Source organism: Tachyglossus aculeatus, chromosome Y4 (assembly GCF_015852505.1).
Source record: "Tachyglossus aculeatus isolate mTacAcu1 chromosome Y4, mTacAcu1.pri, whole genome shotgun sequence".
Lineage (NCBI taxonomy): Eukaryota > Metazoa > Chordata > Mammalia > Monotremata > Tachyglossidae > Tachyglossus > Tachyglossus aculeatus.
In genome coordinates, this window is record NC_052096.1 from 9,127,334 (window position 1) to 9,143,782 (window position 16,449).

General features: G+C 49.6%; 1 protein-coding gene across 2 annotated transcripts in view; it reads left to right on the forward strand.

Annotated features, from left to right (window-relative positions):
* The window catches only part of SPTA1 (spectrin alpha, erythrocytic 1), a 61,691-nt gene that overhangs the window by 19,192 nt on the left and 26,050 nt on the right, over positions 1-16,449 (forward strand). Inside the window, exons 16-29 of one of the 2 annotated variants that reach the window (XM_038768342.1) lie at positions 711-954; positions 1,967-2,089; positions 4,323-4,540; positions 6,493-6,580; positions 6,996-7,003; positions 7,335-7,469; positions 7,930-8,078; positions 9,343-9,529; positions 10,779-10,880; positions 11,605-11,696; positions 11,864-12,008; positions 13,067-13,248; positions 14,277-14,376; positions 16,081-16,278. In XM_038768342.1, the coding sequence (XP_038624270.1) occupies positions 711-954; positions 1,967-2,089; positions 4,323-4,540; positions 6,493-6,580; positions 6,996-7,003; positions 7,335-7,469; positions 7,930-8,078; positions 9,343-9,529; positions 10,779-10,880; positions 11,605-11,696; positions 11,864-12,008; positions 13,067-13,248; positions 14,277-14,376; positions 16,081-16,278 (1,971 nt within the window). Of the gene's footprint in view, positions 1-710; positions 955-1,966; positions 2,090-4,322; positions 4,541-6,492; positions 6,586-6,995; positions 7,004-7,334; positions 7,470-7,929; positions 8,079-9,342; positions 9,530-10,778; positions 10,881-11,604; positions 11,697-11,863; positions 12,009-13,066; positions 13,249-14,276; positions 14,377-16,080; positions 16,279-16,449 lie in introns of both variants that reach the window. The other variant, XM_038768341.1, reaches the window with a different exon arrangement.

The window sequence follows — 16,449 nt, forward strand, 5'->3', positions numbered from 1 at the left end:
ACCCTAGTGCTTAACATGGTGCTTGACACAAAGCAAGTGCTTGGCCACACCGTAATTGCTAATAATGGTGGCATTTGTGATGCACTTACTATGTGCTAAGTACCAAGTGCTGGGATAAACACAAGATCCCACCCAGTCCCTGTACAGTCACCAGTGGGAGGGAGAACAGAGATTTCATTCTAATTTTAGAGGTAAGGTAACCAAGGCACAGAAAAACCAAATGCACACAGCAATCAGTCAGTCAATTGTATTTATTGAGTGCTTACTGGTTGCAGAGCACTATACTAAGCGCTTGGGAGAGTCCAATACAACAATAAACGGATGTTCCCTGCCCACAATGAGTTTACAGTCTAGAAGAGCTTATGGTCAACTCCCTCTAGACCATAAGCTACTTTAGACTGGAGCTCGTTGAGCTGGACTAGAACCCAAGTCTTCTGAGTCCCAGGCCTGTGCTTTATCCACTAGGCTCCTCTGGGGCTGAGACTACCAATCAATGGTATTTAATGAGTGCTTACTATGTGTAGAGCACTGTACTAAACACTTGGGAGAGTACAATACAATAGAATTAGCAGACCTGTTTACTGTCCATAATGAGCTACAGTCTAGAGATGAGAGTGAGGCCTTGTGGTTAAGAGTGGAGACCTAGAGGTATCGATTCAGATCTCCACCCTGGTCTTCACTCCTTCCTCTCTCCCCTTTCTGGTGCCCAGGACCAAATAGATATCATCACGGACCTGGCCCGCCATTTTGAGGGCCTGGGCCACCCAGACGCGGAGGACATGAGCCAGAAGCAGGAGACCCTGTGCCTGCGCTATCAGGCCCTGAAGGAGCCAATGGCCACTCGCCGGCAGAAGCTCACGGACCTCCTACGTCTGCAGCAGATCTCCCGGGACGTGGAGGATGAAGAGGCCTGGATCCAGGAGACAGAACCCTCGGCTGCCTCCACTTACCTAGGTCGGGGTCTTCCCGACATGGGGACCCTCCCCAGCCCTGCACCCAACATCCTCACCCCCACGGTCATTCATTCACTCGTTCAATCATATTTATTGAGCACTTACTGTGTGCAAAACACTGTACTAAGCGCTTGGGAGAATACAATATAACAATAAACCAACACATTCCATTCCCACAGCAAGCTTACAGTCAGGAGGAACCTCCTGACCATTTGAGAGGGGGACTTTTCTGTTCTTCAGAGGGAGAAGGTATTAATAGCTATCTCCCAGTCTAGACTCTAAACTCGTTATGGGCAGGGAATGTGTGTGCCAACTCTGATATAGTGTACTCTCCCAAGCACTTAATACAGTGTTCTGCACATAGTAGGTGCTCAGTAAGTACCATCGATTGATCTATAATCCTTTGGGAGTCTATGCTCCAAAGGTCCTCAGGCTTCTGAGGTCAAGAGTTGGAGCATGTGCGTTGGAAGATAAAATAATGTTCCATGCCCATGCTCTCTTGGGATCTTTCTTTCATGGCAGTTGTTAAGCACTTACTATATGCCAGGCATTGTACCAAGCACTGGGGTAGATATAAGCAAATCAAGTTGGACACCATCCATGTCCCACTTGGGGCTCAGAGTCTTAATCCCCATTTTTCAGATGAGGTAACTGAGGCCCAGAGAAGTGAAGTGACTTGCCCAAGGTCACAGAGCAGTCGAGTGGCAGAGCTGGGATTAGAACCCAGGTCCTTCTGATTCCCAGGGCCGGGCTTTATCGAACAAACCACACTGCTTCTCCCTGCTTGGCACATAGAGAGCGCTTAACAAAGTCGGCCACATTCTAATTCTAGAATGGTTATGGGGAGTACGGGGGGCCCCCCCAGGAATGATTACCCAGGGTGATGGCCCCCCAGTAAGTTGGGGCTTGGACTGCGTTTAAAATGAGAATACCATGACTCCAGTCCCTCAGTGTCATCCTACTGGGAGATGTTAGGGAAGGCTACTCAGGAGACTGTCCCGCTGTGCTTCCAGGCAAGGATTTGATCGCCGCTCAGAACCTGCTGAACCGACACCAGGTGATCCTGGGCAACATCAACAGCCACGAGCCCCGTATCCAAGCCATCACTGACCGAGGAAACAAGATGGTGGATGAAGGTGAGCTGATCACAGTTGGCCAACACCCTTCCTGGCACTTAAAAAAAAAATTAATGGTATTTGTTAAGGGCTTACTCCGTTCTGTAGTAAGCTTTGGGAATGATCTCTTTTAGCTCTCCACCGACTTCTGCCTCTGGCCTGAAACTCCTTCCCTCTTCTTATCTGACAGACCAACACTCTCCCCACTTTCAAAGCCTTATTGAAGGCACATCTCCTCCAAGAGGCCTTCCTCAACTAAGCCTTCATTTCCTCTTCTATTCCCTTCTGCATCCCCCTTGCACTTGGATTTTTTCGCCCTTTATTCACCCCTGTTTTGTCCCAATAATAATAAAATAATAATAATAATAATAATAATGGAATTTATTAAGCACTTACTATGTGCCAAGCACTGTTCTAAGCACTGGGAAGGTTACCAGGTGATCAAGTTGTCCCACGGGGGGCTCACATTAATCCCCATTTTACAGATGAGGTAACTGCATCCCAGAGAAGTTAAGTGACTTGCCCAAAGTCACACAGCTGACAATTGGCGGAGCCGGGATTTGAACCCATGAGCTCTGACTCCAAAGCCCGTGCTCTTTCCACTGAGCCACACTGCCTCTCTTAGAGTCCAGTAGAGTCAGTTAGGGACAGGGGGGTTAGGGGGTTGGCGACTCAGCTTTACCAAAGGAATAAACCACGATATTCGGTATTACAGTAAAAAAACATTTATTAACATACAGAAAAACATCAAGCACAATGGATCCTGCTTCTGTTAAACCCTCAACCCAGACACTTTTTAAGCCCTCAACCCAGGGGCATTGAGACTTTCCTACCGCGGGATGATTAGTCCCAAATCGGTAAATAGTCCTAGTATGGGTTTAAAACCAACATGAGAGTCCCCTGTTAAAAGGTCTCCTTCGGCCCGGACTGTCTCAGCCGTCCTCTGGGATAACAGCGAGCAGCAGGGACAGGCATTTCCTCCAGCCTTCTATACTATACTTGTTGACCGAGCTTCTTCCGCCAATTTATCCTAATCTATCAATTACCGTTCCTTTGTGTTTCATTCTTAAAAGGTGTCTCGCCTGAGGCCCCTGCGGGTGTGTCTTGCATGGAGCACATCTGTCTGGTTGGTTGGGAGCTCAGGAAGCTATACGCCGAAGGGCATTAAATTGAGTTGTCAATGCAAGGTGCAAACTGCACTCTTCAACCTCTCCCTTATCACAGTAATAATAATAATAATAATGATGGCATTTATTAAGCTCTTACTATGTGCAAAGCACTGTTCTAAGCGCTGGGGAGCTTACAAGGTGATCAGGTTGTCCCACCGGGGGTTCACAGTTTTAACCCCCCTTTTACAGATGAGGTAACTGAGGCACAGAGAAGTTAAGAGACTTGCCCAGAGTCACACAGTTGACAATTGGCAGAGCCAGGATTTGAACCCATGACCTCTGACTCCAAAGCCCGTGCTCTTTCCCGTGAGCCACGCTGCTTCTCTAGTGGTATTTGTTAAGCACTTACCGTGTGCCAGACACTGCACTAAGCGGGGTGTAGATCCATGCTAATCCGGTTGGACACAGTCCATATCCCACATGGGACTCCCACTCTTTATCTCCATTTTACAGATGAGGTTAATGGAGGCCTAGAGAAGTGAAGTGACATCCCTAAGGTCACACAACAGACAAGTGGCAGAGGCAGGATTAGAACCTATGTCCTTCTGACTCCTAGTCCTGGGCTCTATCCACTAGGCCGCATTGGAGTGGCTTAGTGGAAAGAGCACTGGCTTGGGAGTCAGAGGTCATGGGTTCAAATCACATCTCCGCCGCTTGTCAGCTGTGTGATCTTGGGCAAGTCCCTTAATTTCTCTGTGCCTCAATGACCTCATCTGTAAAATGGGGATTAAGATTGTGAGCCCCCCATGGGACAACCTGATCACCTTGTATCCTCCCCAGCGCTTAGAACAGTGCTTTGCACATAGTAAGGACTTAACAAATACCAAAATTATTATTATTATTACCCCAGCGCTTAGAACAGTGTTTGGCACATAGTGCCTGGCACATAGTAGGCGCTTAACAGATACCATAATAATAATAATAACTATAACAAATGCCATCAACATCATCGTCATTCATTCATTTATTGAGCGCTAACTGTGTGCAGAGCACTGTACTAAGCACACATAACAAAGAGCACGGCTCTTCCGGTCGGTGAGATGCACTAACTGGCCCCGGTCCCTTCCTCTGTCTCCGGTCTTCAGGGCACTTTGCTGCGGATGAGGTGGCGTCTCGGGTGAGCCTGCTGAACGAGAACATGGAGTCGCTGCAGTCTCGAGCCGCCCGCCGCCGCCAGGACCTGGAGGACAATGTCCGGCTCTTGCAGTACCTGGCTGACCTCCTCGAGGCCGAAGCCTGGATCCATGACAAGGAACCACTGGTGGACAGCACCAACTACGGGGCTGATGAGGAGTCCGCCGGGGTGCGTTGTCCACCTGCCACCCACACTAACCACCCACACTCCCTACCATTTTTTTCTTAATGATATTCGTGTCCCCCTCTAAACTGCGAACCGGGCTGCGTTTGCCGCTTCGCTGTCCACAGCGGGCGCTAACCAAGTCCCCTTCCTACCTCTATTACATTTTTTAAATGATATTTCTTTCCCCCTCTAGAGAAGCAGCGTGGCTCAGTGGGTAGAGCTTGGGCTTGGGAGTCAGAGGTCATGGGTTCTAATCCCAGCCCCACCACTTGTCAGCTGTGTGACTTCGGGCAAGTCACTTCACTTCTCTTTGCCTCAATTACCTCATCTGTAAAATGGGGATGAAGACTGGGAGCCCCACGTGGGACAACCTGATGACCTTTTATCTACTCTAGTGCTTAGAACAGTGCTTGGCACATAGTAAGTGTTTAACAAATGCCATCATTATTATTATTATTATTTCAAGCTGGGGTGTGTTCTCCCACAGGGTACGCTAACCAGGCATCATCCCTACCGCTACTATTTTTTAAAATGGTATTTGTTTGCCCCTCTAGACTATAAGATCATTTTGGGCAGGAGACATGTCCAATTCTGTTGGACTGTACTCTCCCAAGCGCTTGGTACAGTGCTTAATAAATACCACTAATTGATTGATTGATTAAGCATTTACTATGTGCCCGGCACTGTACTAAACTCCGGGTTGATACAAGATAATCAGGTTGGACACAGTCTCTGTCCCACATGGGGGTCACGGTCTTAATCCCCATTTTACTGATGAGGGAATTGAGGCACAGAGAATCACTCAATCATGTTTGAGCCCTTTCTGTGTGCAGATCACTGTACTAAGCACTTGGGAGAGCACAATATAGCAATTGGTTGACACGTTCCCTGCCCACAACGAGTTTATAGTCCAGAGATGTGATGTTACCTGCCCAAGGTCAAACAGCAGAGGCAGGCTTAGAGAACCCAGGGCCTCTCACTCCCCGGCTCATGCTCTACCCACTAAACCACTCTGCTTTTCTGATTGTCTTGGTATTTTCTAAGCACTTCCTATGTCCCAGGCACTGTACTAGGTGCTGGGGAAGATACAAGACAGTCAGGTTAATGATATTTATTGCATACATAAGTGCTGTGGGGCTTAGGGTGGGGTAAATATCAATGCCCAGAAGTCACAGATCAAAGTGCATAGACAATGTAGAAGGTAGGTGGAGGAGGGGAAAGGATAGTTTAATCACAGAAGTTCTCTTGGAAATGTGATTTTTCTTTTTAAATTGTACTTTTTTAGTGCTTACTGAGTGCCAGGCACTGTACTAAGCTCTGGGGATAAGATACAAGTTAATCAGTTTGGACACGGTCCACGTTTCATGTGTTCTCTCAGTCTTAAGCCCCATTTTACAGATGAGTTCACTGAGGCACAGAGAAGTGACTTGCCCAAAGTCTCACAGCACAGTAGGTTGTAGTGTCCCCCACCCTGCCTGATAGTCTGGGTGGTGTAAATGGGAGCTGGGTCCTGCCTGCTTCCCCAGAGGGACCTGTCCAGTCTGGGCTCTCAGGGTCCAGGTAGACCTCAGCGATACAACCATCCCCAGACCCCACTGAGGGCTCCCCACGACCCCCATGCTGGGCGGGGTGTCTGGTCCCCCCTTCAAAGCCTAACTGAAGGCACATCTCCTCCAAAAGGCTTTTGCTTTCCCTGACCAACCCCTCTCCCACTTTTTCTTCTCCCATTCCCTCCTGGGTCACCTTGACTTGCTCCCTTTATTCATCCTCCCTCCCAGTTATTTATTTATATTAATGCCTGTCTCCCCCTCTACACTGTAAGCTCATTTTGGGCAGGAATGTTTCTGTTTATTGCTGTACTGTACTCTCCCAAGTGCTTAGTACAGTGCCTGCACATGGTAAGCGCTTAATAAATTTGACTGAATGAATGGCCTGAGGATGTCTTTTGGTTCCAGACTCTCCTGAAGAAACACGAAGCTTTCCTGGTGGATCTCAATGCATTTGGGAGCAGTATGCGGGCACTGAGGGACCAGGCCGATGCTTGTCTGGTCAGTGGGGAAAACAGGGGGGTGATGCCTTGACATATCTAGAGAGAAGCAGGGTGGCTCAGTGGAAAGAGCCCAGGCTTGGGAGTCAGAGGTCGTGGGTTCTAATCCTGGCTCCGCCACTTATCAGCTGTGTGACTTTGGGCAAGTAACTTAACTTCTCTGGGCCTCAGTTACCTCATCTGGAAAATGGGGATTAAGTCTGTGAGCCCCCATGTGGGACAACTTGATTACCCTGTATCTACCCAATGCTTAGAATAGTGCTTGGCACACAGTAAGAGCTTAACAAATACCAAAATTATTGTTATTATCTAGCCTAATAATTATACTTCTGCCATTTAGGTTTTTTGATGGCATTTGTTAAGGGCTGACTATATGCCAGGCACTGTACTAAGCCCTGGGGTGAATACAAGGTAATCAAGTTGGACACAGTCCCTGTCCCATATGGGACTCACAGTCTTAATCCCCATTTTACAGATGAGAGAACTGAGGCACAGAGAAGTTAATCGATTTATCCAAGGTCACACAGCAGACAGGTGGTGGAACTGATTTAAAATCCAGGTCCTCTGACGTCCAGGCTCAAGCTCTTTCCATTAGGCCATACTGCCAGTCAAGCTGAAACAATGCCCCCCCCCAACCCCCTTCACCCGGCAACGGGACCAAGGGGCTTGTGGGAAGAGGCGGTCATTGGCTTCCCATCTCTGACTCTCCCTGCCCTCCTTGCCCCCCACCCCCCCACCCGTCTCGCTCAGGAACAAACCGCCCCCACGGCTGGGACTGTGAGGAAGGACCGGGTCATGGCCCTCTACGACTTCCAGGCCAGGAGCCCCCGGGAGGTCACCATGAAGAAGGGGGATGTTCTAACTCTGCTCAGCTCCATCAACAAGGTGAATGATCTTGTCCTCCCATCCACTCCATCTCCCTATTATCCCCACTCCCATCAACAAGATGAATTGTCCTGTCCTCCCATTTTCTCTCCTTCTATGTCCACTCCAAGCCCTATTATCCCCCCTTCTCATCAAGGTGAATTGTCCTGTCCTCCCATTCTCTGTCCATCTGCTTAGTCTGATTTTCTCCCTTTGTTTATCCTCTCTCCCAGCCCCACAACACTTATGTACATATCTGTAACTTATTTGTTGATATTAATGTCTGTCTCCCCCTCTAGACTGCAAGCTCGTTGTGGGCAGGGAATGTATGTTATATTGTTGTATTGTACTCTCCCACATGCTTAGTACAGTGCTCTGTACTAAGGAGAAATAGCAGACTAGCTCCCTGCCCATAGTGAGCTTATCCTCTAGAGTGCTGGAGGGACAGATGGATGATCGGACGGGTGTCTGTGTCCTCCAGGACTGGTGGAAGGTGGAAGCTGATGACCAACAAGGCTTCATCCCCGCTGTGTACGTGAAGAAGCTGGAGAGGGAGGAAGTGGAAGAGCCCCAGAGCCGCCGGGAGGATCCAGAGAACATAATCAAGTGGCAGAACCAGATCGAGGACCTGTGAGACACTGGGAGTGACCCGAGGGAAGGGGAGGGAAGGAGAAGAACAAGGGGGTCTGGGGACTGGACTTGATGGTGGGAGGAATCTCTCACTCGGCCGGAAGGGATGGTCGGTCTCTGGATCGGGTCAGGAGGGTTGACATTTTCCTCATCATCGCTGCCCGCTACTCTGGCCCTTTCTCCCTTCCTCTTTTTCTCTTCCCTGTTTCTCCTCCCCACCCTTTACTCTCCTCTCCCTCCCCATGTCTTCTCCATTTTACCTTCCCCTTTTCTATTTTCCTCCATTCTCCTCCCCTCCTTCACTTTTGACTCCCTTTCTCCCTATCCCTTCTTTCCTCATTTTCCTACCCACCCTCATATTCCTCATCTTCCTCCCCTCCATTCCCCCTCCTCATCCTTTCTCTCTTCCTCTTGAACCTCCCCTTACCTCTTTTTCTTCTCCCTTCCCACTCGTTTCTTCCTCTTCTCCCTCTCCTCACTTCTCTTCTTACCTTTCCTTTCCTCCCTCTCCATCTTCTCCCCCTCCCTCTCCTTCTCCCTTCCACACTCCCTTCCACTCTTCTCTTTTGTTCATTCAATCATATTTATTGAGTGCTTACTGTGTGTAAAGCACTGTACTAAGCACTTTCCCACTCCTCTCTCCCCATATACCACTTCTCCCTGCTGTGCTCTCCCCTTCCCTCTCCTCTCCCATTCCCTCTCCCCCTTTCCACTCTGACCTCTTCTTCACTCTCTCCTTTCCATTTTGCCCTCCCCTCCACTCTCTCCCTTTCCATTTTGCCCTCCCCTCCACTTTTTCCCTTCCTACTCCACTCTCCCCCTCCTTCCACGCTCCCCTCCACTCTCCCCCTTCCCATTCCACTCTCCCCACATCCCACTCCACTCTACCCCTCCGCACTCTGCTCTCCCCCTCCCTCCACTCTCCCCCTTTCCACTCTGCCCCTGCCCCACTCTCTCCTTTTCCAATCTGCTCTCCTTTCTGTTCCCCCCCTGCTCTCTCCCACTCCCCCCTACCTTCTCCATTCTCCCCCTTTCTTCTCTGCTGTCCCTCTTTGCACTCTGCCCTCCCCTGGCCCACTCTCTCCCTTTCCAATCTGCTCTCCCTCCCATTCTCCCTTCTGCTTTCTCCCTCTCTGCTCCACTCTCTCCCACTCCCTGCTCCCATCTCCATTCTCCCCATCCTTGTTCCGTCTTCCCCCTCCCGACTCCGGTCTCCCCTCCACTCTCCCCGTTCCCACTCATCTCTGGCTCCATTCTATCCCAGGTACGACTCGCTCCTGAAGCGGGCAGAGGAACGCCGGAGACGGCTGGTGCAGCGCTACAAAGAGTTCCTATTGGCCTATGAGGCGGGGGACATGCTGGATTGGATTCGGGACAAGAAGGCGGAGAACACCGCGGTCGACCTGGACAATGTCCAGGAACTCCAGAAGAAGTTTGACGATTTCCAGACGGTCAGGCAGAAAGGGCTGCCTCAGTGGGGTGGGGGGCGATGGAAGCAAGGGATGATGGGAAGAGCCTCTTGTCTCTTCTCGGGTACTTTACAGCCTCATTTTGGGCAGGGAACAGGTCTGTACAATTCTGTACAGTACTCTTCCAATGGCTTAGAGCCACTTGTCAGCTGTGTGACTTTGGACAAGTCACTTAACTTCTCTGTGCCTCAGTTACCTCATCTGTAAAAGGCTGCGAGCCCCACTTGGGAAAACCTGATTACCTTGTATCTCCCCCAGCGCTTAGAACAGTACTTGGCACATAGTAAGCGCTTAACAAATACCATCATCATCATCATCATCATCATGGTCGTCAACAGTGCTCTGCACATAGTAAGCGCTCAATGAATACCATGGGTTGATTGATTGATTAATGCTTGGATTCATTCTGCCCTTAATCTGGGCTGAACACTGGGCTGAAATCTTGGGACCAAACAATAAATTAGGAGAAATGATTCCTGCCCTCAAGGAGTTTACAGTCTACTGCGTGAAAAGCACTGCACTGAACACCAGGCAGAATTCAAAAGAGCTAGGAGTCATGATCCCTGCCCACTAGGACTTTACAGTTTACTGTGTGCACAGCACTGGGCTGAGCACTGGGAATAGTGCAAAGTACAACAGAGTTGGTAGACACCATCCTTTTTCTAAAGGAGCTTACAGTCTACTGTGCGCAGAGTGCTGTACTAAGCGCTTGAGAGAGGACAATAGAATTAGAAGTCATGATGCATACCTTTAAGGAGCTTACTGTGTGCAGAACACTATACTGAACACTTGGGAGAGTACAATAGAATTAAGAGTTATGATCTATGCCTTCAAGGAGTCCACAGTCTACTGTTTAAAGCACTGTTCTCAGCACTGGGGAGAGTACAATATGGTTGGCAGCCATGATCCCTGCCCTAAAAGAGCTTACAGCTTACTGCATGGCAAGCACTGTGCCAGAAACTTGGGAGAGGACAATAGTATCAGCTTCCTGCCAAACAGGGAAGATAGAGACTGATATAAAATGGTCGAGAGGAGGAAGGAGGAAAGGGGGACTCCAGTCAGTGCTGGAGTAATGGAGGGGTGGAAGGTAGGTTTGGCCAGGAGATCCACTCCCCCAGGGTCAGGTGGGAAGCCTGGGGAGCCTTAGAGCTTCAGCAGGGAAAACAGAAGAGAGGAGATACAGGAGGCTGTTGATGCTAAAGGTCTTATTCTTTATTGCCCCTGACTCCAGGATCTGAAATCCAATGAGCCGCGGCTACAGGACATCAACAAGGTGGCAGATGATCTGATAATCGAAGACCTCTTGACACCAGAAGGAGCAGAAATCCAGGAGGTGACCCATCTCCCCACCCCACCCTATCCCCTGCTCCTTGCTCTACCATCAGCCCATCACTCTCCCCCACTCCCCTTCAACGCAGATGTCACTCTGGGGGGCATCTTCCCCAGGATGTCACTCCAGGGGTGTCACCCCGGGTAACATCCACCAAGGCTCAGAGGGTATCTTGGGGTGGGAGGAATGAGGGTCTCTGGAATGAGGGAATCTTGGGGTGGGAGGAATGAGGATCTCTGGAATGAGGGAATCTTGGGGTGGGAGGAAGTGGGGGACAGGTGCTGTCAGAGTATCCAAGAGGAAAATGTTGGAGTGTTAGAGAAGCAGCATGGCTTAGTGAATAGAGCACAGGCCTGGGAGACAGAAAGAACTGGGTCCTAATCTCGACTCCGCTACTTGTCTGCTGTGTGACTTTGGGCATGTAGCTTCACTTCTCTGTGCCTCAGTTCTCCCATCTGTAAAATGGGAATTAAGACTGTGGGACACAGGCTGTGTCCAAGCTGATTAGCTTGTATTTATCTCAGTGTTTAGTACAGTATCTGGCACTTAGTAAACACTTAACAAATACCATAAAAACTTCTATGATCACGAAGTCCCAGCCCCAAGAGTCACTTCAACCCCTATCTGGGATGTCTCCATCGACTTCCCCTTTCCCTTTATCTCCCATACCCACCCCCTCCGTGCCCCTTCTCTGGCTCATGTCCATTCTGGTTCTGGTCTTTGGCAGGAGCTGAATGCCCGCTGGAAGTCCCTGCAGAGGCTGGCAGACGAACAGCGGCTGCTGCTGGGAAGTGCCCATGCTGTCCAGATGTTTTTCAGGTGAGAGCTCATTCACCATGCAATCGTATTTATTGAGCGCTTACTGTGCGCAAAGCACTGTACTAAGCACTTGGAAAGTACAATTCGGCAACAGATAGAGACAATCCCTATCCAGCAACGGGCACCACAAACCCCTCACCAGCATCTCTGCCCTCTCCGCCCCCCAGGGACACGGACGACACCAAGGAGCGCATCGATAAGAACCGCAGGGCGCTGAGTGTCGCTGACCCTGGGTCCAACCTGTTCAACGTCCAGGCTCTGCAGCGAAGACACGAGGGCTTCGAGCGGGACCTCACCCCACTGGGGGAGAAGGTCAGGACCGTCCTGGGTAATGGGGAGAACTGGGGGGAAGGGGCAGGATGGGGTGATGATGAGGTTGGTGGTGATAGCAAGGGTGAGGACAATGATGAGGGTGGTGGGGGGGATGACAGTGAGGATGATGGTGATGGTGGGGAGAGTGAGGACGGCAAAGATTATGACGATGATGATGGTGATGACAAGAATGGTAAGGGTGATGATGGTGCGGATGGTGATGGTGAGGATCTTAAGGATTATGATGATAATGCGATGATGGTGAGGGTGATGATGAAGACAGTGGTGGTGGTGAGGATGGTGGTGGTGAGGATGGTGATGGTGAGGATGGTGCAACGTGGTTTAGTGGAAAAGAGCCCGGGCTGGGGAGTCAGAGGTCGTGGGTTCTAAACCCGGCTCCGCCACTTGTTGGCTGTGTGACTTTGGGCAAGTCACTTAACTTCTCTGTGCCTCAGTTACCTCATCTGTAAAATGTGGATTAAGACTGTGAGCCCCACGTGGGACAACCTGATAACCTTGCATTTACCCCAGCTCTCAGAACAGTGCTTGGCAAATAGAAAGTGCTTAACAAATACCATTATTATTATTATTATCATTGTTATGGTGAGGCTGATGCTGATGGTGTTGATGATGAGGATGACTAGACTGTACTCTTGTTGTGGGCAGGGAATGTCTCCGTTTATTGTTATATTGTACTCTTTCAAGTGCTTAGTACAGTGCTTTTCATACAGTAAGTGCTCAGAAAATACAATTGAATGAAATGAAAAGATGATGACGGTGAGGATGATGGTGATGGTGAGGGTGATGGTGATGACGGTGGTCGTGGTGATGTTGGTGAGGATGATGACGGCAACAGTGGTGGTAGCGATGACGATGATAATGAGGGAGAATGGTCAGATAAAGTTGGGAGGTTCTGGAAGGGCAGCCAGGAGAGAGAGTGGGGACCTGGCCCAAGTCCCTGGACCTGCCAATTTCTCTCTCTCCCTCCCTCACTCTTTCTTCCTGTTTCTCTCTCCGTGTCTCCCTCTCTCTCTATCTCTCTCTGTCTCTGGCCCCAGGTGACAGCCCTGGGGGAGACAGCTGAGCGTCTGACGGAGTCACACCCAGATGCAGCAGACGAGCTGCGCGGGCGCCGTCTGGAGCTGTCAGATGCCTGGGATGACCTGCTGCAGCACACCGAACAGCGGAAGAAGGATCTGGCCCAGGCCCAGAGGCTCTACCTGTTTCTCAACCAGGCCAGGTAATCAACCAATCTATGCACGGTAATGAGCAGCACCCTCTCCCAAGCTCTTCCTCTCAATGCTTCCTGTCCTGATTCAGCCTCATGGGCCAATAGATCAATGAATAATAATAATAATAATAATAATAATAATAATAATAATAATAATAGTATTTGTTAAGCACTTACTATGTGCCATGCACTGTTCTAAGCACTGGGGTAGATACAAGGTAATCGGGTTGTCCCACGTGGGGCTCACGGTCTTAATCTCCATTTTACAGATGAGGTAACTGAGGCACAGAGAAGTTAAGTGACTTGCCCAAAGTCACACAGCTGTTAAGTGGAGGAGCCAGGATTAGAACCCACCACCTCTGACTCCCAAGCCTGTGCTCTTTCCATGAAGCAAGAAAGTTCTCCCAAGCTCCTTCTTCTGATTCAGCCTTGTGGGCCAATCGATCAGTGAATGGTATTGATCATTGGTGCTTCCCCAAGTCATCTCTCCCAATGCTCCCTGTCCTTATTTGGCCTCATGGGCCAATTGATCAATGAATGGTGTCGATCAGAAGTGCACCCTCAAGCCTTACCTCCCAACACTCCCTGTCCTGGAAAAGTACAGCAGACATCTAAACAAGACATGTTTCCTTCCCACAAAGATCTTACACTCTTAATGGGAAAGGCTGTCCAAAAATATTTACAAATTGAGTAATCTGAATAAGCAATCAAATTTACAATTGAGTACACATTGATATACAGGTGCCTATATGGGGTGAATATTAAGACATAAGTGCAATGTGGCTGATACAGCTCGAAGTGTTTGGAAGTAGTCAGGGAAGGCTTTCTGGAAGAGTTGGGATTGGAGGTGGGGAAAATGAGTCAGCAACAGAGGTGCCTGGGGTCTTGGCGAGGGGAGAGTGAGGGGAGACAAGGTAGGATGTGTGAAATTAGGGGCTGAGAGATCCCATCCCACTGATTTCCTCCCCCTCCCATCCCCCAAGTTCCCTGGATGCCTCCAACTGCAATGAACGTCAACTGCTTTGCTCTCTCCCCAGGGACCTGCTCTCTTGGATCTCAGGACTCCGGGGCCTGGTGTCCTCGAAGGACCTGGCAGAGGATCTGACGGGGGTGGAAGTTTTACTGGAGAGGCATGCGGTAGGGGCAAAATGAAGACCACCCACCCCAAGACCAGGCTCCGAGTTTCCCCAGCACAATCCGTTCTCCCAAACCCACCCATATCTGTTCTCCCACTTTGTCCTCCTTACATCCATGGGGAATGAGAAGCAGCACAGATTATCCCCTCTCCTAGGAAACTGGGTTCATTATGGGATTTATTTTATTTTATTTTTAATGGTATTTGTTAAGTTCTTACTATGTGCCAAGTACTGTTCTAAGTGCTTGGGTAGATATAAGGTAATCAGGTTGGACACAGTCCATGTCCCACATGGGGCTCACAGTCTTAATCCTCATTTTACTGATAATAATAATAATTGTGGTATTAAGTGCTTGCTATATGCCAGACACTGGTGTAAGCACTGGGGTACATACAAGATAATCAGGTTGGAAATAGTCCCTGTCCCACATAGGGCTCACAGTCTTAATCCCCATTATACAGATGAGGGAACTGAGGCACAGTGGTGTTAAATGACTTGCCCAAGGTCACACAACAGACAAGTGGTGGAGCTGGGATTAGACTCAGTTTCTTCTGATCCTCAGACCCATGCCCTATTCACTAGGCCATGCTGCTTCTCATTGAAATTATTGAGCTCTTAGTATGCACAAAGCCCTATTCTCAGGCCTGGGGTGAATAATCAGATCACATTCAGACCCTGTCCCAGATAGGTATTCTCAGCCTGAGAAAGAAGGAGAGCGATACCTAATCTACAAATGGCAGAAAAGGAAACCTAGTGAGTTAGTTATAATATTTACGCATTTACTATGTGCCAAGCAGCGTGCTAAATACTGGGGTAGATTGAGGATGATCAGGTAGGTTACAGTTTCCTCCCACATGAAGTCCAGAGTCTAAGAGGGAGAGCGAGCAGATGTTTTATTCCCATTTTACCGATGAGGAAATGGAGTTAGTTGGGTATATTATTTAAATGCTTGGTATGAGCTAAACATTTCACTCAATGCTGGGATGGATAATAAAATGGGACACAGTCTCTGTCCCACATGGTACTGGCAGTCTAAGAGGGAGGGAGAGCAGAGATCTTCTCTCAGTATTATAGGCAATAAGGAAACTGAAGCTCAGAGAGGTTAAGTGACTCACTTGAGGTCACACAGCAGGCCTGCGGTGGAGCTGGGACTGGAAACTGGGTTTCTTGAGTCCCAGTCCAGGGATCTTTCCACTAGGCCAAAACCTGAGTAACTAGAGAGGCAGCCTGGCCTAGTGGATAGAGCATGGGCCTCAGAGTAAGAAGGACTTGGGTTCTAATTCTGACTCCACTACTTATCTGCTGTGTGTCCTTGGGGAAGTCACTTCTCTTTCTCCGTGCCTCAGGTCCCTCATCTGTAAAATGGAGATTAAGACTGTAAACTCCATGTGGGGCAGGGACTGTGCCCAACCCGATTTGCTTATATCTACCCAGCACTAAATACAGTGCCTGGCACATAATGAGCACTTGAAAAATACCATAATTATTACTATAGTTATTTTTTATTATTATTATTGTTAGCCTAGGGTCACATTGTAAATCAAGGCTGAAACCGGGTTTTGGATGCCAACCCTGGTCATTTTTCCCTGGACTACTCTGTCGTGTCCCCCCGCACCCCCACCAAATCTCCCACAACCCTCCTCTCCAGATGGAGTCTTCTCTTCTGAGGATTCCTGGCCTTCACTGTGGCCTTCGCTTTGAACAGGATCACCGCGCCGAGATGGAGCGGGAGGAGCCGGCGTTCATTGCGCTGGAAGATTATGGAGCCGAGCTGGTGGGGCAGGACCACCCTAGCCGGGAGGAGATCCAGGAGAAGCTGGAACAGGTGAATCAGGAGCGGCAGGACCTGCAGGAGGCGTGGAACCAGAGGAAGCACATGCTGGACCAGTGCCTGGACTTGCAGGTCGGTGGCGGCTGGGGAGACCATTCCTCTCCTCTGGGGTCGGTCGTTGGGATTATGTCATCTAGGGATTCGCCCCTCCAGGGGGTCTGGCCTGAGATGGGATTCCTTGGGAGACCCCTGGGGGCTTGTCCCTGAGTGGTGGTGGTCCTGTGTCTGGGAATGGGACCCAGT